We start from the raw sequence: 22,705 nt of genomic DNA on the forward strand, positions 1-22,705 counted from the left end.
CCTGAGCGCACCGTGAAATCCTGTTGTTGCGATTGCACCTGATTCATAAACCATGATCAAGGGTGATATTTGCCCTTTTGAACTTCGCCAGGCTTCTGCAATATATGAACCTCCACTAGCGCCTGTCAATTTACTCGCACCTGCAATACATGAAATGTGCTGCAGCAAATGCTAGGATTTGACCCTCCTGCAAACTAGGATCTTAGGATTAGGGAAGCGCAATATGTTTCCGGGGCGAAACTTATAGTGTTAGGACAGCTTCCGCGAATGTTTTCACTTACCGGACTTTATCCAGTCATGCCTCGAAGGCAGAATGCTCCGGTTCGAGGAACATTCTGCTGCATTATGGGAGCAGAAATTGGAGTGTCAACTTCGCGAGGAACGCTCAGAAAGAACTTTTCCTGGACATTCTGTGCTATGCAATAGGAAGCTACTGCAAACTGGACCACGGACGAAACGATCGGCAACGCCCACCGCAGCGGCATGTCTGTGACATAATGGAAGACAAGCCCCTTGACACTGGCCTAGTAAGGTCAATCGATCAGGTCTAGCATAACTGCTTGCGAAGACAGGCCGTTACATGAGACAGCATCTGTGTAAAGTGGAATCTGCAACGGTTCTCAGAGGAAACGTCTTCTTTACAGGGGTTGACACTCCCTAGTTGTACTGTAAAGACTACTTATCTTTGGTTCTTGCTCATCAAATCCCAGTCTCTTTCCAGAAACAACCTTTTTCACCTTCAGAGACCCCAAGTTCACATAATTCAGTTCATCCTCCACAGAAGTCGAGCATTGCATGGCCGCTCATAGACACACTTTACAACATTTATCAAAAGCGATCCAAGCGGCGAAAGTAGGAGGAGACGAGCGCGAGCCTCACCATTGAGGAAGCTTGGAATCGACAGAAACCTTGCAGCCACAAACCTGACCCAGAGAACCAAAAGCTAGCTCAGATGACTATTCCTTACATTCACAACCAGCTGAAGGGTCATATAGACAGTAACATGACTACTAGAAGCTCCCATCTTGACAAGCAAAAATCCGTCTGACTCTCTTATTGGCGATCACCTTGACGGTTGGCGATGTGATCGGGAGGCCAAACTCATCGTAAGTTCTCCAATTTCTGCTGGCAAAGCTGCTCGACCACCCCGAATTCTTCTCTAAGACCTCTAATTTCACTCTCCATTTCAGTTCGCCTCACCAAAATGGCACCCATCTTTGCTCTCGTCACAACCATCTGATGCATCGTTTCTCTCATCATCGTCCGCCATCATGTCGGGAAGCTGAGCTTGTCCTAGGTTCTCAGACCGCAGCGCCGCTTGGCCCGCCCTCACTTCTTCTCTGAAACCCATGAACTCGTTCTCCACAGCCGTTTGTCTCGGCGAAAAACCATCAACCTTAGCACTCACACTGCAAGTATCTTATATCATATTTCTGATCATTCCCACCAAGTCGGGTCGTCGTTTAGCAGGATCGCGAGGTGATGGCAGAGTAAGATGTATTAGCTGCTTTACCAACTCAGTTAAGCCCAGCCAATGTGTCGAGAATTTCAATGTATTGAATCATTTAATCAACCATACTTAGAAAACAAGATCAACATGTTGCCAACAAAAGAAAGAATCTCCTCCTCTCATTTGTATATACTTGGGTATTTACATAGTTCAATCTCTCTCACTGGAATTCAGCCCTCCGCCAAAAGCTTCAATGCCAGCTCCACCAAGGAGTGAATGGTCATGTGGTGCCGGCTCACGCCGACCGTGCCGGAGAAGATGTTGAAGCTCTCGACCTCCGACGTGGTCTCCAGCACGTGCTCCAGCTCTCTCTCCATCTCGAGATCCTTGAAAGTGAGCACGTTCGTCTCTTTGTCCGTCATCATCCAGATCGCCAGCTCTATGGCAAACCGCCGTATCCTCGGGACCTTGATCGGCGGGTACCGGTACTTCCTCAGGATCTGGACGAGGGTGTCAGCCAGCTCGGTCTCTCGTATTCCAGCCCTCTCGAACACGGCGCTCGACTCCTCGCTCGTCATGTATTTGAAGACTTGGGATGCTAGTCCGATCATCACCTCTTGCGGCTTGTTCTCTTCGGACATTATTGCCTTCAGAACCTGAATTCGGGCACAACTTCGTGAGCAAAATTAATTAAAATAATTTTTATTATTTTAGTTGAAAAAAGAAAACTTGGATAATGGAAGTTGACCGCGACCAAGAAGACGCTCACCGTGGGTGCGGCGGCGGTGGCCCCCCTGAGCTTCTCGAAGCAGCCGTCGCCGCCGAACGCACACAAGTTCCTCAAAATCCTCGCCGCGTTCACCCTCAGCAGCTGCGCGTCCAGCGCCCCCACAAGCCTCTCCAGCGCGCCCAGCTTCAACACCCTCCGGCAGTTGCTCTCGCTCTCCAGCACCAGCATCGCCATCGCCTCCCCCGCCGCCACCCTCGCCCTCCTCCCTTCCTCCTCCTCCTCCTCCGCCCCTCTCGCCTCTTCCCCGCCGCCGTCGAGGAAGATCCTCAGCAGCTCCTTCAGCAGGCCGCCCGTCCCCCCGATCCGCTCCGTCGCGTCCTCCTCCAGCGCCAGGCTGGTCAGGATCTCGATCCCCAGCCTCTGCATCGACGGGTACCTCTCGCCGTGCCGGAGGATCTCCCGGATGTTCCCGATCGCGAACACGATCTCCGATATCTCCCGCCGGAGCTGCTTCCCGGTCGCCCCCGCCGTGCTCGCCAGTATCCTCACCACCTGGAGCGACCGCTTCACGGTGAGGACCCGCGAACTCGCGACGCTCGCGTCCCTCAAAACCCTCTCGTCGGCGTGCGTGAGGTCGATGATCTTCGGCAACAGCCCTCTCGTGTTCCCAATTTTGCCGCAATTGTCGTGGTCCCGCGCTAATTTCTTCAGTATTAGAAGTCCAAGGTGGTTGAATGTGTCGAATCCGTAGCTCGCGTGGCCGTCGGAAGCGGCGGACAATGAGACGACCCTCTTCTCCGCGATCTCGTCCGGCGAGGCGGTGGAGGACCTGCTTGTCTCCAGGAGCGACGAGATCGATTCCATCGCGCCGGCGATTCCGGCTACCCGGAGCGCGTTCCGCTTCTTCCCAGCGAGTTTCGATAGTATTTCTGCAGACGACCACCTGATTTCCTCCTCCTGCGGGTCCTTCCAGTTCAGCATCTCGACGAGCCGCTCGATCACGGATATATTGGTCCCGATCTTGCGGAGGGTGTCGTCGGAGAACCGGCTGTTCGTCGCGAACTGGCAGAGGATCCTCACCCCAATGAGCTGCTCGTCCGGGGAGTTCGAGTCGAGCAGCTCTGTGGAGAAGGTGATCATGTCCATTCCCAACCCATCAAAGATGCTCCCGTTGACGCACCGCGAGTAGGAGTCGTAGAAGAAGCGCCGGACCGCTATCAGGCCGGATTTCTTTAGTTCACACTCTCGGGTAACCTCCTCAAGGAGCTTGCAGAAGCTCACCTTCAACTCCCAGTAGGCCTTCTCCATCAGGAACAGCAGGGCTTCAGCCAGGGCCAGCGAGTAGAAGATGGTCAGGGCGGCTTTTCGGTTTCGCTTGTCGGTGTCGCCTTTCGCGACTTCGCCATAGTTGTGCTTGATGAGCTTCATTAGGGAAAGGACCACGCAGGCCGTTGCCGATAGGAGCTGAAGCCAGTAGAGCAGTTTGCTCACATTCCTGGAGAGGAACACCCATTTGCCGTAAGGTAGGAACGGGACGTCGGAGGACGTCCACATCCGAGTTGGTTTACGGTGGATGCCATTGGTGTTCGGTGACCCTGCAATTTGTGCCGCTATCTCCCTGCTCTGCTGGCTCCTCTTCTGAACCGCGGACGAAATGGGGCGAAAAACGGCCTTCAAGCTCTTGACCAGAGAGTGGGAACTCGACTTGAGTGCTCGGAAGCTGTTGATGCCCACGCCGGCGATAGACCAAGTGGCCTGGTGTTGCCACTCCAGCTCGTGGCTGCGGCTGAAAATCCGTGTCCCCTCGATCAGCAGTATGATGGTGATGAACCAGAAGTCGGTTTTATCCAGAGTGATGGCGAACCCACCGAGGAGGACCACGGTCGCCCAGATGAACCCAAGAGTCCCTAGGCCGGTCGCGGCCTTCTCGAACACTGCGAGGCGAAGGGCAAACAGCGTGAGTTTCTTCTCCGGCGCGTGGAATGCCGCCGGCTTCGCCGGAGAAACGGATTCCCCATTGCTGCTGTCTCTCTTCTCGATGCTGCTCCGCGGCTCGAAGATGGTGGTGCCCGAGCTGCAAGCGTCGCCGAGCCTGCAAAGCTCGGAAATCTGCAACTTGACGCTGCCTTCGCTCTCCAGCGAACCGTGCTGATCCATATGACCAGCTTAATGTAGCGTCCTGGAAACGAAAATGCTCGATTCCAAGACAAAATGGACAGAGAAGGATCGATCGATTAACACAGTCGGCGAATGTACGAGTTCGGCTTCGCGAAGTCAATAGCCGGTTTGAGCTTTGACACACAAAGGAGCAAGTGCGTTGGAGCTCTTATAACGCACAGGAGATTGAGAGAATGAGCTTAGGAGGCACGTTTGTGGCGTGGAGGGAAAGAGTAACCTCAAGTGCCTTGTGCTTCCGTGACTTTTCCCAGGAAGTTATGTCTGTTGCTTATCCCTCCCTCTTCTTGGCCGACAATCTTCCTCCGCCCTTTCCCTTTCGTTTCCTCGTCCGACCTGGGCATACAAACATTCGATAGACTCGATTTACGGATGACGATCGACTCGATTTACGGATGATGCGTAGGCGAAGGCCGATCGCCGCCGATGCGGAAGCTGCGTGGAACTTGTGCTTTCGGAGCTAGAATTGTCATCGGTCGTTGGGGTTGAGTCCACACAATGACTTCTCTTACACGAGAATGTTCCCAGTTAGATTCATCGACAGTGATTGCGACCTTTTTCACTTTAAGCGGGGCGGCGGCGATGCTTTCCTTTTGTGGTTCCAATTTCACGGGAACGAGGAGTACCAGAAGACCCGACAGGGAAACGTGGGAGTTCTCGAAACGAGCTTTATGTGCACCAAACTGATAAATCAAATTGGTTTAGCACACACAAGGAAGAGACTAATAGGCTTTGGATATCATGCAAATCCCACGGTCGATCCTTATTGCATTACATACTCAATTTTTAGATTATGTAATACAATCCCTGAGTTTCACGTGATCCTCGCGCAAATCGTGGGCCGACCTGGGTTCCGATACCGATGGAGGCAAGGATGCGGTCTTCGACCGTAGTAGTTCATCTTCGGGATGATGCGGGTTCCATTCTGAGTCAAGACCTTGCGCATGCGGCGGCTCGGCACTGCTCGAGCACCGATAGTTTTCGAGGCGATGCGAGGTTTCAAGATTAACTAGAAAGACAAATTATCAAAATAAAACCCCATGTCCGAGGGCTCAAACATGGGGAAATTAATTAAAAAAAAATCTTAAACATATTGTAATTGTGTCAATTCAATCCTAAACCTTTCAAGCGTGCCAATTGATCATAAAATTTCCACTCCTTACCAATTGAGTCCGTCCAGCCAATTTTCATTGGAAATCGGTGTTGGGTAAATGCTGGCTCTCCTCCCGTTGCACGGTGGACGTTGATGTAGATATTTTTCATAATAACACGGGAATATTTTTTTTTTGAATTTTTCGATAATTACGTTTGATTTGTGGCTTTGGGTCCATCTTGCCATGCGTTTACTTTTCCTAGTGTTCAATTCAAACCCTAATCAACCCTGATGAAGATAAAACTGAGATTTTTCTTGTCCAGCTAATTAAGGAGTTCCTGCGACGAAATAGTCAGCCTCCATCAATCTAAAGATCACGTAACTTTGCATGCAAACCGCAGCTCATGAATCGGTCATTATTTTAGTGAACAAAATCAAGAATTTCAAGAGGAATGTCAAAGGCCCACGGCCACTTGGGAAATTTTGACTCTTTGTTTCTTGCTTGTCGTCACTTGTCAATGAAAGGAAATTGTCATGTTGTGTGTAATTAGGGCGAATTAGCTGGGGGTCAAGTCTTTGCTTTCGGATGAAAAACGTGTCAAGAAAATCCATTTGAGTTTTCTTGTGTGAAGCTAAAGGTTCTATAAATGGGGCCCAAATTGCTCGAGCCCCACTCCCTATCCCTTCGGGCACAAGAAATGAAAACCCTATTCAACCATGATTCTAGAATTCTCTTCTCTTTTTTCTTTTTCTTTTTTCTTGTTTGATTATTCATTTTCGAGAAAATTGTTTCTCGGGATTTGGGCGACGGAAAGATACCTAATCGACGGAATGTATTCCCTGTAAATTTAAAACAACAAGCCCATATTTGGAAAAAAAAAACGATTTTTTTTTTTCGGCAAGAAGGAAATCGCTTTCCCGGAACTCTTGTTTCTTATGTTCTCCACTCTCTTGTTGAAGTTGTTGTTGTCCCACATCGCCTTACAATAAATGTTATATACTCTTTATATTCATGCGGTCTTCCTCCACCTCATAGCCTGAGCTTTTGGATTGGACTTTCTAACGTCTCTATCCCTCCTTAACTTTTTTCTTTCTTTTCTTTTATCGTCTAACATCTTTATCCCTCGTCAACTTTTTCTTTTCTTTCTTTTCTTTTGTCCCGTAAGTCTCCCCCATGTTCCCAATAAATCTTGTCTACCATCTCCTGAATATTCTTCATTAATGCTCCTATTCTTCTGCATCCCCAAAGCACGACCATATATATCGCATTTTATATATATGATTTCATAGTTTCTTTCTTAATTGGTTTTGTAATTCTTTTCATTCCGATGGATTACAGAATGAACAAAGAAGATATCTGCTCCGATTTGCTAGTCATTACATCGGCAGTTTTAGCGATACAAGCTACCTTTCGCTAACTCGCTTATTACCAAGTGCCACAAAAACCAATTTTCCAACTCGTTTTCGGCACCAATAAGCACCGAAAAATAGTTTATTTTCATCTGAAATTAACCTTTTAGCGACAATAAATTTCCGGCGAAATAAATAGACCCACTGCTCCTAGATTATAAAATCCAAATGATGCCCCCTAATTTTTCCTCGAAGGAGGTCTATTCCTGAAATGTGATGCTTTACGAGATATTGGACATTACATTTCCATAGTAAAGTCAAAATCTCTTCTTCCCCTGAAAAGTGAGGCTTTGGACCGGAAAGGTTGCTTTTGCGTGTGGTGATTATGACCAGTCGAGGGATTCCATCTTATCTGCACCACTTTTCTCTTTCCCTTCCAAGGAAAAATCCCAAAAAAAAAATATAGAAAGAAAGAAAAACAATTCACAAAATCGATCGATCTAGCTTGGTAGTCGCCGCTTGCAAATTTTGTACGCAACATTCATTTATTGCCAAATTTGATGGGCTTTTTGCCAAGGTGATACAGATTCCAGAACCGTCCATAAAGGTCCTTAATAGAGAGAGAGAGAGAGAGAGAGAGAGAGAGAGAGAGCGCGCGAACCAGCAAGCGAGCTTGAGCCATGCGCCGAGGGTCGACAATGGGACTGATGGCGGTGAGTGAAAATGCGACGACACCGGGGACGACAATGGTGGTAATGGCCGGCATGGTAGAGCCGCCAACCGCGGTGGAGGAGGAGGTTTTGATTTAAAATCAATTTTAATTGAACTACGCTCAGACATCATCAGTTATTGATACCTTTTGTTGAGGAGGTGGCATCTCGTCAGAAAATAAGGGACAATTCACCTCGAGCTGATTTCAGAAAGTCTACGTTATAATTGCGCAGAAACAAAGTTTAGGGTTTACGAAGTTCATGGACTGCTTATATTAGATTTTGAAGAAAATAGAACTGTTATGCTTTGTTGAAAAGACTTTGTGAAATATTCTTAAGATATTCCACAAATATATCATCGCATCTTATATACTTAATCTACTAAGTGTTTATATTCTGATAGAAACAGGTTTCATGGACAAAGGCGGATCCTTCCAAGATACTTATGACAAGATATATTCTAGAACTTCAAGCAACTCTCATTATTTTTATAAATTTATTCTTAATTGTATATTAAGAAAATATCCCTCACTAACGATCAATAATCTAATTTGGTATTTCGTTCCTAAGTTATAATGATTGACCAACAATCTAAAAGATATTCTCATGACTTTTCATTGAAGAAATCTTGATTGATTGACAATTACCCCATAGATAATTTCATTTATTAGAAGCTTGATTTATGAGTTCAAGGATTTGATTGTATAGGCGAACAAATCTCTTAAATCTCGGATGTCTTCAACATCAACGTTTAAGTGATTCTTATTCATCAATCTGGCTACTTTCAAAGATTAATCCTCGGTGTGGTTCCATCCAACAAGAAGTTTGGGTGACAAGGAGTATGTAATGAGCACAAGGTTTAAAGAGAATTAAGAGAGATCGGAATATCACCATCCATATTCAAGAGAGCTATACTTATTTTCAATTGTCTATTCGAGCTTATAAGTGAGATTTTGTGAGGGGTATAATATAGAGAGCCTTGATAAAGGTAGTACTCGCTTTTGTTGAAATGCTTGTGTTCAAGTAATCACATTTATATTATTCGGTGGAATCCAGTATACTATTAATGTGGGAGAGTGGATATAGACTTTACCAAAAGTCGAACCACAATAATATGTTGTGCGTTGTCTTATATTCTCTTACTCACATCTATTTACAGTATGATAGAAGCACACTACACAATTCTGTTCACTACACTTGCTTCTTTTAAACTTGAAAATTTTATTTCCGTATTATTTTACCAAGTTTGATTATAATCACCTATTCACCCCTCTAGATGATAGTGTTAACAAACCAAAGATATGACTTAACTCTAATTGATGTTTCGGCGCTCTCAATATCTCTCCTAGCCTCCCCTCCCCGCTCCCCCCCTCTTCGTCGTCTTCTTCCTTCTATGCTCTCGTTCTTCTGTTGAGTTCTCCCAATTCGTTCTTGTTCTTTGACTCTTCAACCTCTGCATCACAAAATGTCTGAGTTCGCGAGTTGCACGAAAAAAATCAGGAAAAGTTATCTCCTCCAAGAATCTGAAAGTCGAAAGCATTAGAAGTCCTATCTTCGAAGCTACCCTCAAAGTTTGCTTAAAGAATTCTTTGACTGTGAAAGAACTAAGCGCTTTCTATCCAGTGGCTAGTTTTAGGGTGTATACAGCAAGGCCAACGAGAAGTTTGGCTACAAGCAATGTAGCTACCAATGCGTGGCGCCTTCTTGCGAACCCTTTTATCACACAACTGCAACTGCCGACACTGGATTTAGTCCCGGGGAGCCATTGCTATTGCTAGAGTACCGACACAGGTCGCCGAATGAAACCAAAAGTTTACTGTGGAGTGTAAAATCCTCCATAGTAGTGCTCAACACAGTGGGTTCAACTGCAGTCGGCCACATAGAGCTGATCCTAACTACATGGCTCATATCAACTCCTACCGAAAAGAAGTAAAAAATCTAACCCTGAAACATAATGGTCAACAGAAGCAAACATAACCAAAAGCTTCATCAGGTAAGAGTTCCTGGCACAGAAGTAACATACGTTTGCCAATACCTACCGACAGCCCTTGTCTTGTTTAACGTTGAGGCAACACGTATATAATGGATGAGCTAAGCGGTTGAGCATGTGGCCGGAATATCCCCAGTCTAAAATCAAATAACCCTTGCAACTTGGACAAAAGTAAAACCTCAAAATGCAAGACCGACCGTCACCTCATAGCGTCCTCTGGGCAAACGTCCCAGTAGCGTGGGCATCAGGGTGACAGGGAGGAGAGCTGGATTTATATCATGGGATACCCCAAGGCTTTGGGGATAAAAGAGCTAACCAAACCAAAAAACAAAATGAAACCCATCATCATACATCATGTCGAAGAGAAGATGGTTCATGCAAGACAAACGCAAAGCCAAAAATAAGATGAACAGCAAGCAAATACAAAAATTGAACATAACCGCGGGCATGACATAAAACGTCTCAAAGGACCAAGCAATCGTACGTGTTACAGAATGCTGTCGAACTAACTATCAAAATCTTGCTGCTACCGCAGACATAATAGGGAAGAACTTGGGGGGGAGGGGAGGGGGGTGGGGAAGGAGGGAAGAAAGCTAACCACAAGTAAAGAGATTCAGGTTTAGCAACAGTAGTTCATTGATGCTGTGCCCTGAGGAATCCTGGAGGCTCTTCAATAACTTCCACAATCATTTAGGAGTTCATCATGATGATTTTCTTTCTTATTCTCATGCTCTTCATTGACCAATGACACCATTAAAAAAACTGCAGTTATATATGATTTCACAAGAAAGATACCTCTCTTTCCATATATTACATAAGCTGAAAAATAAGCTTGGCCTGTTCTAATTCAAGATTCCATTCCGCAACTTCCTCTAGAATCTGAACGAGTCATATGAGAATAATGGAACTCCAGTGAAAGCTTATCGACCTTCGGCATCTTATCCTGTTAAATATATCACAGACGTTTTCCATAAAAGCTCCCATAAGCTAACTGCCAAACAGCAGATGAACGTCTTGATAAGAAAGACATGGGATTTTTAAGCTTGCAGTAACAAATGAAGCTAATCGATGTTCCCTATATCACGGCAGCCTTTTGTTTAACTTTGGCTTTCTCTGCATCGATGATGGACTCCACCAATTTCACAGCATTCTCTAGCTGTCCTTCTTCATTCACGACAACATAGTCAAATTTATTAACATGTCTGACCTCCTCACGTGCCGTCGCTATTCTGACAAGAAGCGATTCTTTAGTCTCCGTCTTCCGATCAATCAACCGCTGAACAAGTGCAAGTTCGCTCTCTGCAACCAGAAATATAAAAACTGCAGACTGCCCAAGAACCCTCCTCAAGGTTTGTGCCCCTTGTATGTCCACCCTCAACACTATATCATACCCTTTTGCCATGTACTCACGTATTTGCTGCTTTGGAATACCCTTATAGTCACCATACACTAAAGCATACTCCAGTAGTTCATCCTTTTCAACCATGGAGAGAAACTCCTCTTTAGTGACAAAGTAATAATCCTTACCATCAACTTCACCTGGTCGCATTGGCCGGCTAGTCGCAGTAACAACAAAATGGAGACTGTCTTTAACTTCCCTCAATCTTTTAATGACTGCATCTTTGCCCACTCCACTCGGTCCACTAATGACAATAATCAAAGGGTTTGGGACAGGGCGCAAGGGTTCAACACTAAATGAAGAACCCACTGAGGCTTCGAGGGCTCTTAGCAATTCGTTCTTATCAGCTTTGTCAAGCGATGGAATGGGTACAGCAAGGGGTCTTCGTGCATCACCCATTTCGCAATTGGACGAAACAAAACGAGAAGCCACGGAGAGCTTCTGAGATGTTGGATTATAACAGCTCTGAGTGAAAAAAGTCGGACTTGACCTGGTAGAAGTAAATTGGCCCCCAATTCTTTTGTGAAAGGTTGGCAAATGGAGGTTAGAACGGGCAACAGACAGGCAAAGTCTCCGAAAAATCATCGGACGAAGTTGTTGATAATACTGATGCAAAGAACAGAAATTTCTAACTGATGCAACTTATGCTCCAGGGCAGATGAATGCCATGTTCCAGTGTCTCACCTGCAGACTCCAGAATCCAATACAAAAATCAAGCAGATGCATTCAATGATGCTCATAGGATGGTTTGCGATGGTACACAGTCACAATAGAATACTTACTACATGGCAACAGAATGGCATAGGCATGATAAATAACCAAGGAATTATCAAATTATCTACTGCAGATCAGTTACCTCACATGGCCCATATTAGTTACAGTAGGAATGAAATGCTGATAGCATCACAACAGTATACATACAATTAGAACCAAATAACCAATATTGCACCTATGGGCATGGGTGTCCTCAAAAAATTAAAATAAGGTTTACTATCTAATTTTTTGACGGTATAAGATTAAACATTTTAAGCCTAGATATGCATACTAAAATTAAAGCAGTACTCCAAAATAATATTTTGTTTTTAGATCTATCAAATGTTTAGGGGCCTAGACATGGAGAATGAAATTGAAGCAGCACTAAGAGCACCGAAGTTCAGATAAGAAAAACTGCTTCTTTTTATATTAGGCCATCCATCAAACAGATTGTGTGCATTGAGGGGGCGTTGCAACCCACAAGTTCTCGTGCTCAAGCGAGCCACAGTTAACACCACCTCGATGCTCAGACCAGCATTATAGAAGCCGCAACACTCCAACCCACCAGAGACTCGAGCATCAGCACAAATGGTGTTAAGAAACCAAAACCCAAATCAAGAGAGTCGAAATGCTAAAAGCTTCTCATTCAAGAACCTGAAACTTCTCCTGGGACGCTTCTTCTCTATGAAGAAGGACACAAGAAAAGGGTAAAAGGGAAAGAAACAAAATGATGATTCTGCACAAGCGAAGCACAAGTCCGATTTGTGTCCACGAACTTCATCAACCCAATGGAAACATAAACCCGAAAAAAAGGAGACCCATTTACGATCCCAAGAAACGAAGACGAAGTCAGAAGCACGAGAACAACGTGATAGGAATACCATCTACGCCGAAATTCAGAACCAACGCTTGGTGATCATCATAAGAAGCAAGGAACGGAAAAAGATCGCACTCACCGGGCAGAAAATGGGAATTCGATGGCTTGGGAAGCGCCCCGAGCGTTATGGATTTCTCCAGGCGATTCGAGCGTGCCTCACGGGTGAGATTTGCTTATGTATCCAAGCTGAAGCAGGACAGGAAGCTAATCGTGACAATTACTGTTTGACTTTCGCTTCGAGTGAAGATGAAAATAAATGTGTTTGTTTCGGTCTTGATATGGATGGAAGCATAGAAAATCAACGGATGGCAAATATTCTACTTTTTTTTAACATTAACTTTAGATACCACGAATTTAATCAGTCCATTAAAAATTATCATATTATTTTCGTCTATTATTTAATAAACTCTCGAAAAACAACTTTTAAGATCCGAAATGCGATATCGAGATCATGGTATTTTCGTATGTTATTTAGCACAAATGTTCCTTGAATTTTGACTCGATGTGTAATTTCATCTTTGAACTTTTAATTTATTCCGTGTGATCCCTGAATTATCAATAAATATTTAAAGAAAGTCTTTTTGTTAGCTCAAATGGCAAATTAGATACGAATTTACAAAGTTAATTATTATATGTTGAGTTGGATCTTGTAAAATGATGAGTCAACATAACCATTTATTAGAAAAAGAAAAAGAAAATAGAGCATTAACATGTCCATCGTTATTTGTTTGACTTGTATTATATATTGATTTGAGATGAATATCTTATTTGACTAATTTATATGTAACTTCTTATTTTTATTTTCCGCCATTCGCAACAAATTGGGAACCACATCAATAGTTTTCATTATTTTGAATTAACAGAAAGACGATTAAACATTCTAATATAATCTAAGAACTTTCACCCCTCAACGAGAAAGAAGGCCCTAAACTACATTTCCTAATAGTTCGGGGATAAGATTGAAAAAATTAAAAATTCAAGAATAACATTAGACAAAGTTCATGGTTTGAGGATCGACTCTAAAATATGGAACCGGACAAATCAATGGAAAACCTATCCGATTCTAGGTTTCAAGGCATATAGGATAAGTTCTAAATTCCAATAATGGGCGAATCAATTTCGATTCGTATGTCTAAATATGAGTTGTTGTCGGTAGATTGTAGCAGCAAATAGTGGTCATTAAAAGCTACAACTCACCGAAATCGTTCAATTAAAAATATATGTGAAACTTGGGTAGATCCTAAATTGGAAAATTTGACTAAACGTGCATTTGTATAATAAATTTAAGCTGATTGAATAGTTTTTTCATTCACAATAAATTGTAGTACCTGCCAACATTTCTGGAGATTGTCATGCAATCGCTCTCCCATCATTCGGGAAAATTAGACCAATGAAAGATGATGGATCATATACTGGTGTCCTTTCACTTATCTCATTCACCGAATCGCAATCGATCGGGTATCGAATTGCTTTCAATGTGAATTTATTTTCGTTTGAATTTTTCAGCAAAAAAAGAAATTAATTTTATTTTATATTTATTAATACATATCTTTAAAATTATTGTCAATATATAAATTAAAAAAGTTACAGACTTTTTTCTCATTAATCACCCAAAAGGACTTTCCAAATATGTTTATAGCAAACAGCTTTTCTCTTAAAATTGCTTCTCAAAGCAAAGGTTAACAAAAAGTATTTGCATTTCTCCAAATCCCTTTAGGCACCATAATTCATGATTCTCGAATTTCTATTCCGAGCAATCGAATCCTTGAATTTATAACAACCATTTAATCGTCTTTTGATCCTCAATTCTCATAATTTGAAACTAACTCATTAATCAATTCATGTACGAAGTACCTGAACTTTCGCTAATTTTCCAATCAAGTACCCGAACTTTTTATTGTGTCCAATCATTTACTTAAACTCTTCAAGATCGACTTATCTTAGTATTCCTGCCAAATCAATTGCCAAGTCATGTGCTATTTTATGACGCAGCTTGCTTGCCAAACAGCATTGATTCATAATTGTCGACGTGGCTCATTACTCAGCACAAAATTATGCCAACTCAGCAAAAAAAAAAAAAAGACAATACCAACTCGGCCGTCCAATGTGTAGGATGAAGAAAGAAGACATGGAAGCATCTAGGCTGTCGGGGTATCATCTTTACAAGACGAGTGGATTAAATTGTTTTATAAGTTAGTTATATTCAGTAAATTAAGACATAAATGAAGTTAGAATGGTAAATTTCAAAATAACATTGGTGTTAAATAAATCTCCAATTTACTTTAGCTGAACCACCTATGTCTCTCTCTCCCTCTTTGGCATTCACTTAATCTCGCGCTCGCTCACTCTGTGCTCTCACCTCTGTTTTATTATGAGTTTTCATATTGGGTTAAACATGAAAGTGTTTTAGTAATATGAGTTAGATCGGGTATAGGCTAAGCATAGATCACCAAATTTATATTATATGTAAATGAATCGAAAAAGGTTAAATAGGACAATTTGGATCAAACCATTTTAGACCCAATTCAAATCTAACTCAAGCTATCCGATTGACTGGTCTAGTAGTTGATACCGTGAGAACTCCGTGCTCCAGTACTGACTACTGTCTATAGAGACGACTTAGTTGCAGAGAACATTATCCTCAAAACGGAATGGAGAACGGAGAGAACACTCATAAGACACGTCCCTTTGACCATTAATTCTCCGCTCACCCGCCCATCCATCAGCTACTTCCGGCGACCGGCCTCAGACTGAAAGTTGAATCGGCCGCAATGTTTGCTAGTGTCGCTCCTCTAGTCTTATGGCAAAAAAGAGCCAAAACCAACCAAATCAGTGCCTTCGTGTCAACAATCTCATAACTTCAGGTACTCTAATGCAACTTCATTTTTACTCCGAATATATCTGTCATTGAAAGCAGCCCGATTCGCGGATCCTTATTTCGAAAGTTACTAAACAATGTACAAATAACAAATACCACAGTCCCATCTGGAAATACAAATCTGTCCCCAAGAAGAAATCAGTAAATTGTAGTCCAAATAAATTCATCTCAGACCCCTTGCTTACTTCGTCGGTTTCCGAGGAGAGCATGATCATAATTTTTGCTTATACCACCTGTGCTGCACCGTAACCTGTGATCAGTTGTCTACCAGCCGATCTCCCCTGTGTACCATTAGCTGTGTCCGATAAATAACATCAGTGGAGTGTCAATCAATGTGTTGGCCCGATGGATGTACGATGAGCCAGAATGAAGCCGGACGAGCATAATGTGTTTGTACCAAAAAGCACCTGCACTGGTCTTCCATTCAGTACCAATTATTTCCAGGCCCACCTTGAGCAGCAGCAACTTTCCTCGGTATATACTGAGGCTTAGGCTGCACTCCATTGGGAATTCCAATACCTTCCTCTTCGGCTCTCTCGCTCTTACAACCTGGATTCCTTCTTGGATACGAACAGCCGGTAGAAGTATGTTGAGCTGCAATCGGGGGATTCCTTGCCGTCCTTCTTTGTTCAACAGCCTCCGTAGTCGCTGCTCCAGCTGCCCCCGAGTTGTAGCGCAACACGGACCCGACGACTTTCCCGGGCCTTGCAGCTCCACCTGCAGTGAAAGCTGTTAAGAAACGATAAACAAGCAAACACCTGTCTTCCAGAATTTTGACAGAAGCAGCATAGCGCAAAGTGGAGATGACAGAACGATAAGTTGCATTAGATATACTTTGAGGGACTTGAAGAGGAAGCCTTGTCATTGGGATTGTAGAGTTCCTCTCAGCATGAGACTTATCAGTTTCTTTGATGGAACATTGGGCCAGATCATCTGACACCTCGTTTGAGCTCTGCACTGAATCTGAGTATAGAACACATGGCCTGCAATTACGTATCTTTGTAAGTCCCAAACAGTGAAAAGAGAAGGCCTATAAGATACTATTACCTAGAAAATGAATTATACCAAAGTGAACTAGAAAATGTACCTAGGCAGTGAAGCATGCTGTCTTTCAGGTGGGGGAGCAGTAGGACCCTTCCCGTAATGCTCCTCAAGGTAAGCAAATTGCTTCTTGAAATGATCGACAGCACTGCAAAAACATGTTTATCTCAACTCTCAAGGAAATTCTTTCTTGCAAGAAAGAATTTCTCAAAGAACTGTAATAAGAGGCTTTGTTTCGTTGCATGAGTTGGCAGTGGAACAACATCAATTGCCCAACCGCTGCTTGTGTAAGGAATAGAAAAACACATTGTGCTCCCAAGCATTCGTGAAGCATTAAAATTTCCAAAAATGAGATCAATATCACTAAACCAAATGCCGCAAAAACAAAACGGGCATGTACTCTATGTCTCCAGTATGAAAGAATTGGAGTCACAAGCATACATAAAACAGTTTTAAGTTCTTCGTTTATCATCCCAGCATAGGAAAAGAAAAAGTAAGATTCTTTTCCCTACAAATGCATTCAGATTTGTCGAACACAGTGACCTTGGAGCAAATGAAGATATGTGCTTCACAAAAGGAAATCTCTTAAATGAACAGGTCTTTTCAATGAGTGCCCCTAGGGCACTGATTAAGAATGCTCAATTAGGAAATTTCAGTTCTCAAAAGAGTGGTTCCACACAACACCAGAAAAACAATATAATCACTTGCTTAACAAGTGCCTTAGAAAAACTAGTTAACACAGTCCATTACATATTCAAAATTTGTCAAAGTTCTGGTTCTAATTACATCCATTATTCTCCCAGAATAAGCCAAACTGTAGCATCGTTTACAAAGCTTTCAGCTTCACTTCTGTGCATGGCTTTGAGAATACGATCCAGCATACTTTTTGACATCAAAGGCCAGTCAGAAACTAAAACAAGAGAGGAGTAAAAAGTAGAACCAGAAACTATTCCCCTGATTCTCCCACCCTCTCCACACAGAACAAAGAAAAACACAGCCACCTATTGACTTTTAGTGATGACAATTGTGGAAAATGGAAATTGTCCTTTAAGGTGAAGTGCAGAGATATAACATGTTCGTCTATACTCCTCATTTTTCCTTTTTTCTTTGATAGGTAAAGAGTTCAACTATAGGGCAACAAGGGTGTGCAAACCCATATCCAAAAAGAGCCCCAAAAAAGACTAACGCTCGTCTATACTTATATTCTCTTTGGACTAAATGCCAAAGAAGACTAAAAGCCAAAGCTTTCAAAGACTACCTTACTAAAAGTATCAAATAAAACGAAAAGACATAGCTAAGCCAAAAAGTTACAGCTAAAGCTCTAGTCTCTAATTATCCAGGGTCTCAACAGACATAAATCGGCTAACTCAACATGAAAATAATATTGATCAATTCTATTGGCCAACAAACCAAAGTACTGCCAAAATAGAGGGCTAGGCCATATTTCACACAGAAGATATGCTTATGGAAAGAACAATAATCCCAAAGGTTGTAAGAACAGGCAATAGAAAAATGACAACGATCGCATGCAAATTATTGTCCTTTCTCATTAAACTGATCGAACTGAAGCATTTATTATTACCTTGGATACATGAAACCAGTAGGCTCAGATCCTTCCAAGAACTCTTTCAACATCTTTGGATGGTACTCTAGTATCTCTCTGTATATCAGCTCTCTCACATCTTCTTTTGTTATTCTCCGCCTTTCAAACTCAAACTCCATCTTTGTAACAGGTTGAGCAGAAGGTTCTCTCTCTACCTTGGCCAAGCCCTTAAAATAGGGATCAGCAAGAGCCTACTCCCAGCCAGCACATGGTATCAGTCAAGGAATTGATACTATAAGCAACATTAACAAACAAAGATAAACTCACTTCTTCAGCACTCGGACGATCCTTGGGTTCAAATGCCAACATTCTTTCTAACAAGCGAAGTGCAAGTGGATCTGCATTGGGAAACTTCTGTGAGAAAGGTATAGGCCTTTTCTTTCTCATGCTACCCAAATATCTACGGGCTTTCTCATTGCGTACCTGTTCATATAAAGTCAACAATTCATCAAAAGGACAGACACCAAGTGTAAACATGCAACCCTGATTGAGGCTAATGAAATAAAGACATCATTAACAAGCACATTTCCGGACAAAACTGACCCTGGCAATGGCTTCAGCTGAAGGTGTTCCCAATAGTTCGGTTATCAAATCTAACTGGTGGACTACATTTTTCCCAGGGAAAAGGGGCTTTCCAGTCAAGAGCTCTGCAAAGATGCAGCCTATGCTCCAAATATCAATGGCTGGTGTGTACTGAAACAGAACAAGATTACTTAGCACACATGAAATAAATTCTTCACATGGAACAGACTACCGTGGAAAGAAGCTGGGAAACGGCAGCAAAGGAGCATGAGTTGTCAGCTATGACATATATATCGACGTGTCATATGCAGGTATTCTCCAAGTGGAATGACCAAAGTAAATGACCCATAGAAATTTTAAGAGAGCATAGTAGTGTACAGTAAAAGGAAGATTTTTAGGCATGTATACTAGTGCTCAAGACAAAAACAAGACAAAGATTTTGGTTTCAGCAGGTTGATCAAGGTTTCCAAAACTTCTCAAAAACAGAAATCAGTGAAAAATATTAAAACCAAATAAGCAGGAGTTAATTCTTGCACCTTTGAAAAGAAGGAACCACATAGTTCAGGAGCCCTGTACCATCTCGTGGCAACATAGTCCTGTGCAGAGAGAATAGTTAAATCATAGTAAGGCGTTGTTATCTCAGCAAAACAGCGAGAATTTCACAATTTGAATGAAATGAAAGTTCAAATTAGCAAAATACTTACCGTCCAAAAGATGGCAGTTGGAGTATCATTAAAAGCTACTCTAGCAAGGCCAAAGTCACAGATCTTGAGTTTACAGTCAGCATTTGCTAAGATATTTTTTGGTTTCAGATCCCGGTGAAACACATTTGCTGGATAAACAGGTGGTAACATATCAGATCAATAATTGTCATAGTAAACTCAGCATCTTTTTAAAGCAACAAGTTTGATAAGGTTGCAATCTTAATCTGTTTTACAGAAGACATGATAATGTATCCTAATGCATAAAGTTCAGACCTGTATGAATGTACTTGAGTCCTCGAAGAAGCTGGTACAGAAAGAACTGGTAATGCTCGGGTGTTAAATCATCATTTGCCTTGATAACCTGGTGTAGATCAGATTCCATCAGCTCGAACACGACATAGATGTCCTTAAATTCCCTCCTGGATGGAGGTAATAGGATATGCTTAATCTCCACAATGTCCGGATGGCGCAAGAGTCTAAGGAGCTTGATCTCACGGAGGATGCGGGTGGCATCAGAGACATGTTCAAATATATCGTTGATCTTTTTTATTGCCACTTTTTCACCCACATGCGTATCGTATGCAGAGCAAACAACACCATAGCTACCTTTACCAATGACTTCCTCTATTTTATACCTGCTCCCTTCACCATATTCCGTGAAAAAATCTACATCTGCAGATGACTGCACCACCACATACGAAAAAAAATAGAAGTCCGTGAAAACTACATTCTGATTATAACTTACTACTGAAGTGAAAAGTATCCCACAAAGACAACGACTCGCGTCACAAACTCTCACATTCAGCTAATAGATAGCATAAGCAACATGAGAATGTATGACATAAAAATTAAAGCCATCCACAAGGATTAGAGAAAGTTCCACGTCAATGGATCTAGAGATGGAAAGACTTATCACCTTATATTGCAGGTTGAAAAATGGAAATCTCCATTACAATCTTGCAACAAGCATCCATGAGCCAAATATTTCACCATCACAATCACATATTCAGAAATTTTATCCTTGAACTTGACTCAAATTAAGTTCGGATGGGTCGAATAGGGAAGGCATCTATTGCTTTGTAGCATGTTAACAACAAGCAATTTCAGAGAAAGGAAATTGCAGGTTTTGTGCGATCGAGGCAGACCATGACCACGACAATTGCACAAGACTAAGAAACAAGACTCAGAAAAAATCAAACTTTGCACCACACAAAAGGTGCATGATCCTGTATCTAGTTCTCAAGCATCATATACTCCGCTATCTCGGAATAGAACTCCTAGAACTAAACGACAGCAAGAAAAACGCCCTCAAGAAATTATTCTTCTGGCAATGAAACTTTGCTTGAGACTAAGCATCCAAATCCACACTGAGTCATCTAATTCCCATTGATTCAAGAGAGAAGAACCAGAAGTTGACTTTGGGTACCTATCACAGTCTGCAAACTACCTGCCACAACAATTGGATTTGCAAGAGAAATAACGATTCTTGATCCAATTTCATATACCTAACAAGAAACTCAAATTACGTGCAAATCATCAATCCAAATGCCCAGTGGGACCCAGGATGCAACGTGGACGTTTATCGGATATGGCAGAGAAGCTGAGAGAAATGAACATGACAAACCGTTCTGTCCCACACAGTTGTCTAAGTAGTATTCTCACGACAGAACCAAAAAGCCCAGTAAATATAGACCGCAAAAAACTAGAGACCCAACTCCAACAATGGATTGAAACAAAACACCCTTCTGATCCGCTACATGATATTCACTCGATAATCTAGTATTTCCACGAAAATCAATGTCAGAAACATGAAACATTTGATCATATGCATGTGAAAATCTCACCTTTTTCCGCTGATCAGGCTGCATCTCGGCAAGAACGCATGAAATAAATGTCTCTTCAAGTCAACTTGTGAGCCAAATCTTCGAACACCAGTGATCAGACTCCACCTCAAAATCCACCACCAAAACCCCCAAAAGGGTACCGGAAACTCAACTTTCAAACGGAAAACAACAAAGAAAAGCTTCGATCTCGGATACAACGCTGCTCGGAGACAAAAGCCACGGGGACAGCAACTTTCCCAACAGGCACGGCACAGGGAAAATCTAACGGGTATTTTTATCTTATTCGAGCAATGAAAATGGGAGAATCCGTTCAAGAGAGAGAAAGAAAAGCAAAAGGGACATAGTGCGGCCAAGAAGCTTGGCGGAGGCGACTAAAAATGCAGCATAAGACAGTTCGCGGATCAAGGTTTCGAACCAATCGACGAAGCCAATCTCTGCTCTTTCGATGCAATCCTTCGACTTAAAAACAAAGAAAGAAAAACTCCGGAGGATCTGAGATTGGCGAAGATCTCCAATCCGCTCTTAAAGTTCAAGCAAATTCGTGCTCCGACGAGCAAGAACTGCAGAATGTTAATCGAAAATGAATGGACGAAAATGCTCTGTCTCTTGATGAGGAGGAGAAGACGAAGAAGTGGGAGTTCAAGATCAGAAATGGGAGAAATTTTCTGGCGCAATTGATGGGGTTTTCTTGGTCTGAGCAGGAAGCGAATCGAAGTCACGGAGCTGTGTGCTGCTTCGAGTTGAAGCCTCTTTTGGAGGAGAGAGAGAGAGAGTGGGAATGATTTTCTTTCTTTCTTGAATTTTTTGGAAAGTGAATGGAACATGGGGAACGACCGAGATACATTGATAAAATGGTGCATCGAAAAGACGCTTTTGCCCCTGAATCTCGTGCATTTCCTCGATGAAGGGCCTCCCTTATTTAACTCTGTTTCTTTTTTTTTTTTTTTTGGGCATTGGTATAAAATTATAAATACTAACCTCATTATTATTATAACAAGGAGTATCTGCAAAGTCGATTTGATTTGTCTTGTTATTGAAGATATGGTTGCAAATCGCACATCGTTTTGTTGAAATGTTAAATTTTCGAACACTCTTGAAACGTTAAATTTTTAGAAATGAGTTTTGTCAACTATATCCTGTTTCAATGGCCTCAGATATGGCTTCATCTGAAAGGATTGTCGAGCGAGAAGAGTTCCTGAAAGCATTGAGTAGCTTCACCAGCAGCAAATGCAATATCCGGTACGAGCGTAAGAGGCTCGCGACTCCGTACATGTCTTGGATCGGACGGGGCACAAACCTGGTGAGGTGGTTTTATTGCTTTTCATGGCGTCAATTCTTCCAAATGGTCCAACATGCGACCTCAATCCCTTGCCGGAAAAACGCGCAATTAGAGAGGCACATGACCCACATTCGTTGCCACATTAGCTTTTTAACGGCATACTCGAAAGGCAGATTAACGGATGTTAGATTTGGATCAAGTCTACGCTATTTTTTTCTATAGGGTAAATAACAATTTGTGCAGAAATTAAGCTACACTCACAAGCCTACGCTTTTTCAAGGAATTAGGCCGTCTTTTCTCTATCACT

At 42.5% G+C, this 22,705-nt stretch overlaps 4 protein-coding genes across 7 annotated transcripts in view; all 4 read right to left on the reverse strand.

Annotated features, from left to right (window-relative positions):
• Positions 1-22,705, reverse strand: part of LOC115744916 (glutamine synthetase leaf isozyme, chloroplastic) — a 645,880-nt gene that overhangs the window by 421,932 nt on the left and 201,243 nt on the right. The window lies entirely within an intron of this gene.
• On the reverse strand, positions 1,536-5,037 carry LOC115744913. The gene is made up of 2 exons (XM_030680323.2): positions 2,220-5,037; positions 1,536-2,106 (listed from the first exon to the last, which is right to left on the reverse strand). The coding sequence occupies exons 1-2, from the start codon at positions 4,335-4,337 to the stop codon at positions 1,681-1,683; spliced, it is 2,544 nt and encodes an 847-aa protein (XP_030536183.2). The 5' UTR covers positions 4,338-5,037; the 3' UTR covers positions 1,536-1,680.
• Positions 9,932-12,772, reverse strand: LOC115744917 (guanylate kinase 2, chloroplastic/mitochondrial). 3 transcript variants are annotated; one of them, XM_048280209.1, is made up of 2 exons: positions 12,607-12,772; positions 9,932-11,588 (listed from the first exon to the last, which is right to left on the reverse strand). In XM_048280209.1, exon 2 carries the CDS (start codon positions 11,480-11,482, stop codon positions 10,574-10,576), a length of 909 nt encoding a protein of 302 aa, XP_048136166.1. In that variant the 5' UTR covers positions 11,483-11,588; positions 12,607-12,772; the 3' UTR covers positions 9,932-10,573. The 3 variants fall into 3 exon arrangements, with proteins under 3 accessions (XP_048136166.1, XP_048136167.1, XP_030536197.1); XM_048280210.1 differs by having other exon boundaries at positions 9,932-11,414; positions 12,607-12,771; XM_030680337.2 differs by having other exon boundaries at positions 9,932-11,581; positions 12,607-12,771.
• On the reverse strand, positions 15,387-21,922 carry LOC115744915 (mitogen-activated protein kinase 15). 2 transcript variants are annotated; one of them, XM_048280160.1, is made up of 10 exons: positions 21,120-21,922; positions 19,549-19,957; positions 19,276-19,403; positions 19,108-19,167; positions 18,593-18,742; positions 18,317-18,472; positions 18,029-18,240; positions 16,493-16,594; positions 16,240-16,388; positions 15,387-16,134 (listed from the first exon to the last, which is right to left on the reverse strand). In XM_048280160.1, the coding sequence occupies exons 1-10, from the start codon at positions 21,141-21,143 to the stop codon at positions 15,830-15,832; spliced, it is 1,695 nt and encodes a 564-aa protein (XP_048136117.1). In that variant the 5' UTR covers positions 21,144-21,922; the 3' UTR covers positions 15,387-15,829. The 2 variants fall into 2 exon arrangements, with proteins under 2 accessions (XP_048136117.1, XP_030536185.1); XM_030680325.2 differs by having other exon boundaries at positions 15,387-16,122; positions 21,120-21,921.

Source organism: Rhodamnia argentea, chromosome 6, assembly GCF_020921035.1.
Source record: "Rhodamnia argentea isolate NSW1041297 chromosome 6, ASM2092103v1, whole genome shotgun sequence".
Lineage (NCBI taxonomy): Eukaryota > Viridiplantae > Streptophyta > Magnoliopsida > Myrtales > Myrtaceae > Rhodamnia > Rhodamnia argentea.

Coding starts and splice junctions, on each gene's coding strand:
- LOC115744913 (XM_030680323.2), bottom strand. CDS start 4,337: ATGGATCAGCACGGTTCGCTGGAGAGCGAAGGCAGCGTCAAGTTGCAG. Junction 2,107..2,219: donor CCACCGCCGCCGCACCCACG/GTGAGCGTCTTC, acceptor GCCCGAATTCAG/GTTCTGAAGGCAATAATGTC.
- LOC115744917 (XM_048280209.1), bottom strand. CDS start 11,482: ATGATTTTTCGGAGACTTTGCCTGTCTGTTGCCCGTTCTAACCTCCAT.
- LOC115744915 (XM_048280160.1), bottom strand. CDS start 21,143: ATGCAGCCTGATCAGCGGAAAAAG. Junction 19,404..19,548: donor ACTCAAGTACATTCATACAG/GTCTGAACTTTA, acceptor CTGTTTATCCAG/CAAATGTGTTTCACCGGGAT. Junction 16,135..16,239: donor TCCTCTTCAAGTCCCTCAAA/GTATATCTAATG, acceptor GTTTCTTAACAG/CTTTCACTGCAGGTGGAGCT.